This window comes from Argentina anserina, chromosome 5 (assembly GCF_933775445.1).
Source record: "Argentina anserina chromosome 5, drPotAnse1.1, whole genome shotgun sequence".
NCBI classification, from domain to species: Eukaryota; Viridiplantae; Streptophyta; class Magnoliopsida; order Rosales; family Rosaceae; genus Argentina; species Argentina anserina.
Window position 1 is genome coordinate 23,200,742 of NC_065876.1, and position 10,083 is coordinate 23,210,824.

The 10,083-nt window shown below is 36.2% G+C and overlaps 1 protein-coding gene across 1 annotated transcript; it reads right to left on the minus strand.

Moving 5' to 3' along the window:
• Nucleotides 1–47: 47 nt before the first annotated feature.
• On the minus strand, nucleotides 48–9,871 carry LOC126796448 (uncharacterized). Its single transcript, XM_050523273.1, has 12 exons — nucleotides 9,661–9,871; nucleotides 7,578–7,803; nucleotides 7,472–7,510; nucleotides 6,506–6,597; nucleotides 3,829–4,078; nucleotides 3,558–3,677; nucleotides 3,409–3,484; nucleotides 2,625–2,833; nucleotides 2,364–2,472; nucleotides 1,797–1,889; nucleotides 1,456–1,616; nucleotides 48–754 (listed from the first exon to the last, which is right to left on the minus strand). The coding sequence occupies exons 2-12, from the start codon at nucleotides 7,743–7,745 to the stop codon at nucleotides 221–223; spliced, it is 1,851 nt and encodes a 616-aa protein (XP_050379230.1). The 5' UTR covers nucleotides 7,746–7,803; nucleotides 9,661–9,871; the 3' UTR covers nucleotides 48–220.
• Between the last annotated feature and the right edge of the window lie 212 nt (nucleotides 9,872–10,083).

The following is a 10,083-nucleotide window of genomic DNA, read 5'->3' on the forward strand; positions in this document are numbered from 1 at the left end:
ATAAGGTTCAATTATTCGATCCAGCAAGCATGTAAGGTCAAAACTCAAATGAGGAAACGCACTGAAACAAATAGCATGATTTTACTTGTATAGCTGTCATGATTCAAAACCTGAATGCAAACAAAATATAACGTTACAATCATACCAATTCTTTTCTGAAGCAAACAAATAGTTTCCACTTGAGCATTACGAAAATTGGATTAATACAGCTAAAATTACTTTACTTCGATGAAATAATTATAATCCCAAGATGTACTAGTACAGCTACAATAGTCAGGAAGCTCGCAAGCATCCCACCTACAAGTGCCTTATCCACAATACCCCAATTACCAATGCTTTCTTGGGCTTGTTCTTGCTTTTCCTTAGATCCCAAGTCAATATCGTTCTCCTCGAACTTCCGAACTTGATTCTTTCGCTTCCGTAGCAACCATCCAATGAGATTTATGTCCTGATCTTCCCGCGGAACACCAGTAGTTGTTACAGAACAGTTTGTTGATTTACCCTGTTCTCCACAGCTTCCTGGCCCGCAAGCACAAGTTTCAGGCTCTGGTGAACAAGCACAGGTCTCAAAATTGTTTGAGCAGGAGAAGCTATTCTCCTGGCGCTGCCTTGCATTCATTTCAGGGATAATCTCAATCACTTCTCCAAATACTGACCACCTTCCAACTGAAGTTATCTTCGCAATAGCTGAAGTCCCCAGCATACTTTCTGGACCAGCTACAAGCACCTGTACATATCCCTTGGTATGACCAACCTGGGGAAGAGATATAAAAATGGATTATAAGAATCACTTCACTATAACTGTCCCTTCTTGAAAACCTTTGGCTGAAAAAGCAATGTGTACAAAAACATCATTGACTATTGGAATCATAATAGCAAGCAGAAGGCCAACCCAGGAACTCCCATGTACCTTGAAGGACTTTTTATCTTATATCATTATCCATGAAAAGCCTATTTTTGTCACTATTTTATTTCAGTAATAGTAATCTATTTAGGGTCTTCAATGTAGCCAAAAAATATAAATTGCAAGTTGTCAGTTACCATTTTTATTTATCATCCGATTTGTAAATAAAATTTGCACTCAACTTAATTGTTATGAAATGTTGACCCACTAATCCCATTTTTAAACATCAAACACGATTTCTTGCTTGTTCAACTATGCATGCAGTTATTTGCAAGTTGACTTCCAAAACAGATATGGCTCCAGATACCAACTTACTTACCATCATGTTTTATTTCCAGAACACTATACAAGAACTGATATGGATGCAGTTATTTGCAAGTTGACTTCCAAAACAGATATGGCTCCAGATACCAACTTACTTACCATCATGTTTTATTTCCAGAACACTATACAAGAACTGATATGGATGATATAAGTGACTAGAAATTTGATCAAAAAAGGAAGTACCCTAGAAAATGATCAACTTGTACTATTAGATCGAATAAACTTACCAAGTGAATACCATCAGTGGCAAATTCTGTTATCCAAATCCTTTCCGCCCTGCCCTCCATTCCAACATATGGCGTGAAAGCTTCAAAAACAGAAGTTAATTCACGACTCCTATTCTTCACTACAGTACTGGGGACCTTTTTCATCCTTGCAGCAGGTGTTCCTGAATTTTGAAAAAGTTAAAGAGAAAATCTGGTTATATATTTTTAAGTAATTGCCAACTACTTTCTCTCTCAATGAGACAATTTGTATTGACTAGATATTAGTAATTATGATTTATTAGTTGATAATAACAAGAATTACTGAGCTGAAAAAAGCATTAATTGAAATTTAGACATCATACCAGGTCGAGGATAAAACTGTGAAATATGAACCTGAGGAAACTTGTACTCCTTAATAAGATCACGAGTTTGAGCAAAATCCTCATCCGTTTCACCTGAGATAAACCAAGAAATAGGTGTCACCACTCGAGTACCTTCTTCTGGACTGCTCAATGCAGAAGCAATACAATGTATAGCATGTACGTCTATGGACATGTCCTTCAGGAGATAAAAACAGACACACACAAAGAAAGGAAACTTAACAATCCCACGAAATAATGCTTTATCAGTTATTTTACACAGTAATTATACTTTCAACACAAGCAAAACAGTTCAAAGATGGATCACGGCCAAAAGATAAAAAAAAATATAAAAACTCAAAACCTTGTTCATTTGATGTTATCTGTCAATAAAAATTAACCACCTAAACTGCTCGGAGTATATAAAATGTAAAAAATGTGATTTTTGTTTTTGGAGAAGAAATTGTTAGCTTCTCAAATTGGTTAGGATCTTGAAGAATAAGCGACATTTCAGAAAAAATAACAAAGAAAATTCTGAATAAGGTAATCTGTATATGATGATACACTGACCAGGAAATCCACAAATTATATCTGTTGCAATCTGCATCCCTGGCACAAGCTCAGTTAGGGTATCTACAACAGTCTTGAACTCACTCACAGTATATTCTCGATTCATTGCCTGAAACAAGAAGCAGTCATGGAAGTCTAGGTCTCCACACTATATATTACACTAGCAATTAAAAGAAAAAAAAAGCCAACTCCAATCATTATCAGCTATGAGATATTGTGCCAATCTATGAAGAATCTCGAAAACTAAATTTCAGGACTTACAGTTAAGACAGCATCACTTCCAGATTGGATTGGCACATGAAGAAACGAGTATACACATGGATGCCTCAACACCTCTGCAATTTCTTTCAGGTGCTCTAGAATGAAAGGAGGATTCGTCATTCCAATTCGAAGCATTGTGCTTCCATCAGAAGGAAGCTCCTTGACGATTGCATTCAATAAAATAGGTAGATTGACCCCAATGTCACGACCTGTAAATTACAAACACCCCTTAGCGTACAACTTACAAATGCCAAAAGCAATTCAGTTTTTATTTTTTTATATTATTAATTTTCAGTTACTTGATGTACTATGGAACCATATCCTAGCAAACAAAGTAATACTTAAACGTCGGAGACCCAGGATTCTAGTTTATTAATGAATTTAGTTTTTTTCCCCTTGTGGTTCTCTCGAATATGATACATGTTAACTCGGCGACGTCTTACATGCTCAGAATATTGGTACTCAGACGTGTTGGCAATAATAACCGTTGGTTGTTATTAAAAGTTAAAATCTGACAGTTGAGATTGATGACAACATGGCTGAGTATCAAAACTTTGAGCATGGAAGAACTATAGGAAAATTATCTTCAAAAACTGTCAATAATATAGATAAAATAAAAGTTATGATTCTACATGTGGGGTGAGTATCGTGTTTCAGATCACTCCACATCAATGTATAAAGTATAAATTCTCACCACCAAGTACGTTAAAAGGTTAATAGAAACAACATCCCCACAGAGAAACAACATAATTAAAGACTGGTAGTTGAAAGAACAACTAGTTACCATATGCTCCAGTATCTTCACTGCTCAACCATATTTCCTTGACTCCATCAGCTATCACAGATTTTACACGTCCCACCTGCAGTGCCAATATTTATATTAGTTGAAATCAAACAAAAATAATTAAGAAAAGACTTATCTGACATACTTACAAGTCCATCTACAGTGTAACTTCCTAAATGACCACGGGCATGCTTTGTCTTGCAGTACGTGCAAGCACCTAAACAACCAACATTAATGGGAAGGATCTCAACAAACTTGTTTTTCCTCACCTGTTGAAAAATCGAGTCAAACAGACTGGTAGAGATAAATGAAAGCCAAATACTCCATGTCTATGCTAGTGGACAGTATGTAAGGCAAATAGAAAGGGTAGGAGTACGACTGAAGATGGCCAAGAGAGGTGAAGGGGAAAAAAACACGCACCTTCGGGAGGTCCAGTGCTGGCAACGTCTTACGGCTTAAAAGCCGCACCTCGTGACCTTTCAAAGTTTCTTCTACAATTTCAACCACGCGGTCTATTTGCTGGACTCCTACTATACTAACACCATCCAGCTCCTTTATATCTCGACTTCCTTGAGGCACACAGCCAGCTACCACCAGAGGCTTTTTTGCACCTTTGCCTTTTGATATTAAGGTGTCCATGGCAGATTGGCTTGGAGATTTGACTGTGCATCTACATTAAGTAATGCAATCAATACATCTACAATAAAATGATCTCTTAAACATAAATCTTCACAGAAAAATGAATATAAAGTGAAAGTCAACATGTACACTATATAGAAAGGGGAGCAGTACAAGCACAAAAAACTGAAAACAAGTTCGGGGGAGTAATATAGCAGTAGCATCACAGTCGTGGTTGGTTGGTTAGAGATTTTAATATTCACACATCAAATACTAATTAGTTGAGACAAAAACTTTGATTGGCAGAAAGATTTTTAATTTCAGAATCGAAATGCGTTAGAGAACACTTATAAAAAAAATGTAAGCTTGCAGCCACTTCATTGTGGCATTTAACTCAACATATTGTAAGATAAAAAATCTGATAAGAACAATATTTAATTAAAAAATGAGGAAAAAATACAAAGATCCACCTGATTACACCAACTAAAGATAAAACACATCAAGCAAAAAGAGCAATAACAATATGACTGATGCTAAAAAATTGGAAACAAGTCAATAGAAAAAGAACTACTAACGACCCAAAATGGACTCTTTTCGACAAGAGGACAAACCTCTTCTCCCTAAGAGTCTCACCAGATTCTTCTGTTGGCTTCCATTTAACTGACCCAGAAGGAGGCTATTACCTCTTCAATACTAACCTGCTTCTTTCCAGGGCGATCCCAGTTTACATTAGACTCTACAAACACCTTTCTCCAGAAAGGTAATGCAGCCCCACAATGTAATAAAGATAAACTCTCACTCAGATCCGTCAAAAACATTATACAAATGAGACACATTATCGCCAATCATCTTTTCCCAAAGAGCTAATGCAACTCACAATACATGTAGCCTCACTAAGATCCATTTTTGAAAATTGAGACACCACTAAGGGGAAAGACAAACACAAATATGCTTCTTTGAAGGTTGAACCCTATCGCAGGAGATCCTTTCTACAAGCAATAATTTAAGCTAAAACCCATAGTTTAAGAGTCTTTAGCCCTCCCAAAGGGATATGTTGAGAAAGAAAAAGTTGCACCATCCTCTTTATAATGTAGTTATAGGTATAAACCTATTGCTATTAGCAAATTTGTGACCTTCTCATTATTAACAATGATGAGTTTTTATGCAGTGAAAAAGAATTCTTCTAAGTAGCTAGTTTAAAATGTGTTGACCTTTAAAGTAATGTAATAAATGCAAATGTGATTGAGATTCATAGTCACCATCAATTGTGAAATGATAGCAACTCAGCCAAGGTGAACAAAGAAAAAGGACACTGATAATGACGTAGTGTTATATGAGCCATGAGACAATGTAATCATCTATGAATGCTAAATCAAACCCTTATCAGATTATAAACCCTTAATACCCCACTCCATGACTCAGAGAATATAGGATGATCCTTTTTTTTTGGGTGGGGGGGGGACAGACAACTAGCAAGGTTTTACCTCCAGGACTGCCAGCTTGGACGATTCCAGTCTCTTCAGATTTAACATCTGAGACAATGTAATGAATTCATCACAATCACCCAATCTGAAACTTTTGTAATCCTAACACCTCATGTGACCCTGTATTACATCTTTAGCGCTCATATTATCTCATAACTGAAAGTGTACTATATCTCCAAAATCTATCATACGGTATGCGCCAACAATTAGTTTGGCACGGGAGTAGCATTCAGATATAACAGCATTTAAGCACCAATAGAACCAAGAATAGTTTTCCTTTTTCACTTTTATAACCTCAAAACACCAAGGACCTTAAAGTTTATGGATTGTACAAGAGAAAATGCGAGATTTCCTTCGTAACAAGAACCACAATAGCAAGTGTTTGGGTTAATTGGATGAAATGTAATATAAGAACCTATAAAAGCATCGTGTCAGTTTCTGGTCCGCTTGGTGGGCTTTGTTTTCTTCTGAATTCAGAAATTATTCCTTTTCAATTCTACTGATAGATTGCAAACACAATGCGTTGATAGTGATGTTATCGTGGAAGTCTGTATTTCCTTGTTAGTATGCTATGATTGCTATCATATAGCTTAGTGCAGCTTACAAAGGCTATTATTCTTTGAAAGTGGACTTCTTGTCATCTATGGTATTTTGCTATCTCTTTCAATAAATTTCAGTGCTAAATAAATATGGAAAGAGAAACAGAAATAATCACTTCCTTTCAATCAACTATCATTATCAAACAAGAAAGAGATAAGAAAATGAATAGTACTAACTTTAGAAACAGAATCCAAAATAACTCCTCTAAACTCACCAATATTGCTAGAAATGCAATATAGTCCATAAATAACTATGAAATGATCAAAATGATGTCCCAAACAATTGAAACAGCATCATATAATCCTTTCACTTTGATTAAAAACGTATGAACGACTATTTGCAGTGTGAGATAAGAAAAAATGCAAAAATTGAGAGGGGAATAAAAGTATCCTCACGTATTAATGAGCCACAGGTCTGCATCCTCAGGATTGTCACTTAATGAATAACCAAAAGCTGAAAGTTGACCAGCCATATATTCGCTGTCACTCTGACATAGTAACAAAATAAGACAACAACAAAAGAAAAAATGAGAAAATGATTGTGTTTAAATTTCTGATGACTAAATGTAAATATATATAATATAGAAAAATAGATAAGAAAAACAAACAACAAAATGATCTTATCTATCACTTTTTGTACTCCTGATATGTTTTCCTACAGCTTGCTTCATACCCATATATTTAGAATTCGAATTTTTTTTAATTAGATAAGAAAACAACTATCACCATATATCTCCATATGTCAACAAGTTCATTTTGACACACAGGAGCATAAAACAATTGTATGTACAAATCGAGTTCGTGTTTAGAAATGAATGACTAGTTGAACAATTACACAAATCTAGGATGGAGGGAGACTGAATGTTCATGACGAATGCAGCATACAAACAGTTCGAACATCTTTTACAAAAGTGATATTCTACACCCCCAATCTTGTATTCCCCATGTGTTCTTATAAAACTTTCTGCACCGTAATCATATATGTAGAAAAGAGAACAGAACAAATGCGAAAGCATTCCCAAATAAACTCTAAACATAGACCACATTTGACTAGAAGAAGTGCATTCTGACAAATCGGTAAGAGAATAAGAACCAAAATGTTGAATGTTCTATAGGTTGCTCACTAGGGTCAGTGGTTGTGCACTTGTTTCTGAGACACGCATAAATTAGAATAGACTGCAGAGTGACTAGAGCTTAGTGTTGGAAGACATGTCAAGTTTTCAATTTCATCTGTCTCAGTAAACAAAATTCATCTACTTGCAACATATCATATACTCCAAACATTCTACTTAACAAGAACCGCAAACCGACAACATATACAACTAAATGCAGAGAAACTCGAAACAAATTTGCATCAAGTACCTGGTTGTGGGAACATCCAAATGTCTTGATATATATAGTCTGCCACACACACACACTTGTTAGCGAAATCAATCATCTCTGTTTAGAGAAAGAAAGAGGGGGTTACCTCAGTGCCGGGGACTTTAGGGGGTTTGATTTGAGACTGAGAAAAGCTGTGGCCATTGAGATTGAGCTTTTTCTTATTCTTCTTTGGATTGAGTGCGATGGATGTTATTGGCAAACGAAAACCGGGAGGAGCTCCGGCGTCGATGAACAAATCCTCAATGTCCTCCATGGAGCTACCTTCTTCCGCTTCTCAATTCTAAAACCCTTTTTAGGAGATGGGTCAGTTTCTATGGCATCAAACAAACAATAAAATGGTAAGGTAAGGTAAGGTCACATGCCGCGAGTTCGACTCACGTTTAAGCATAGAGTTTAGTTACTTATTTGGTAAAAGAAATTGTAAAAGAAAACAACTAATTACAATCCTTAAAAAGTAGGGGTGGGTTCGGTATAATACCACTCACATTTTGCCTATACCATCTACCAGCCAACTATAATTGGTTAAAATAAAAAATCGCTACCATTACCACCCATTGAAGTCGGTATACCACCTTCTCGGTATACCAACATGTTCAGTTGGTACAGTTAGTAATGGGCTTGTACCAACAAACACTTTTGGCCCAATTATGCCAAAAGCCCAAACCTTTTATTAACTTTAAAACTAGTTTATACAAGTTCATAAACAAAATTTATTACAGAACATTCCACTCTCAAATGACTCATTAACGATTACAAACAAATATATCAATTCTTTGTTCTCAATCACTGCCTTGCAAAAAATCACTATTCACTCCATCTACCACTCATATGTAAGACCAGTACTCCACTCGCTACTTCGAACACGACACTGCATGAGTGCATCTATAACAGAACCAGTAATTGTTTAATGAAACTCATTACACCAATTTCTAAAGAAAATGTCGTACTACAGTTTCAGTCATCAACAACCAAACACAGCTATAAGCATCGAAACATGGAGAAGCATCAATACCGTCCTATGGTGCACCAATACATGTATGGGACACGGATACGGGTACGGCATGATACGGGGATACATTTTTTCTAGTATGTAGCGTTTTGGATAAGTTTTGTAAAATAATATTTAATACATATATATATATATAATAAATTCTAGAATTTGATCAAAAACAAGCAATTATTTGGTTACTACCTGTTGAATTTAAACAGCAAAGCAACAGACAATATAATACCTCACAAGTTTACCAAGTGGAAGCTAGGTTTTTAACCAGCAGAAAAATAAAACTAAGCTGATGCAATAGTACAAGGGTTATATGACTTACGTCAGTAGAAAATGCAGTGACTACAATTTTGGAAAATAAGTACTTGTTTGTGTAGAAGGGTAGATAAAGATAAAGGTTCGCGAAGTACTTAAAGAAAGTGAAAACAAGGGGGGTTCTATAATTGGTCAGAGCCAACTGAAACTTAGAGAAGCCATTGTTTCCAGAATTAGGTTTGATAGTCCATGATTTTTTTTGTTCCTAGAAAGAAATCAATCCATGATCAAATTTCAATTATTTGTTACTTTAGGACTTACTTCTACTTTTAAAAGTAAACCAAAATAGAAAAGTTTACTTGACTAGCGTTCATGCATAACTGATAATTTATGGACCTGGGAAATCTTTCAAGATTGAAATGCAAGATCATAGATTGTGAATTTGTGATTGGCTGGTGATTGTCTCCCTCAGTTTGTTTCATTTTAATCATCAATGTAAAGGGTTTTTGATCTCCTCAGGTTGACATTGCATCAATAAGGTTCAATGCATCAAATGTTAAGTACGAATTGCATCTGCAGATTCAATATGATAAGTGTGGATGAGGCAGACAACGAAACAAGACTGTTATTACAAACAGAAACCATTAGAAAATGGCAGGAGATTACAGAGTCATTCAACTAATGAATTAGTGCTAATAGACACTCCTACAGTAGACCTTTCCCTAATAACAAGTCATCCAACTACAATAATCAGTAAAGCTAAACAGTGAGTCCCTCAGGAATCGCTATATTGCAGAGTAGTGCATTTCCCAGCGGAAGCTGGGCACGGTTCCTCTTAGATCCGCCTCTGGAAAGAACCCAGATTTTATAGACAAAGTATAACGACGGAGTTGAATGAATCAAGAAAACATACCGGAAAAGAGGTCGGAAAAGAGTGACGGACGTCTCTGGGTTCGCGATGGTTTTTCTGGGTTCAACCAGGAACAACACTACAACTAAACCCGGAAAGCCAAAGAACAAGAACGAGGATCAACGCAACCCTCCTCGGCCTCGCCACCTCCTTCCTCTTCGCAATGGTTTTTCTGGGTTCACCTCCCTCAGTCTCTCTTCGAAGCAAAACGAAAGAGAGGCAGAATGCGATGCGGCTGATTAGTAAAGGTTTTTCTTATTTTGGACGGTACAATGACAATTTTACCCTAAACGTATCCTGAAGAATCGTATCAGGACCGTCTGAGTTGACTTTCCACTACATAGTTAGGATACATTTTCATCCATAGATACGTGTAAAGTACGTGTCCATACCGTATCCGTATCCGACACACAATTTTTCCCGTAT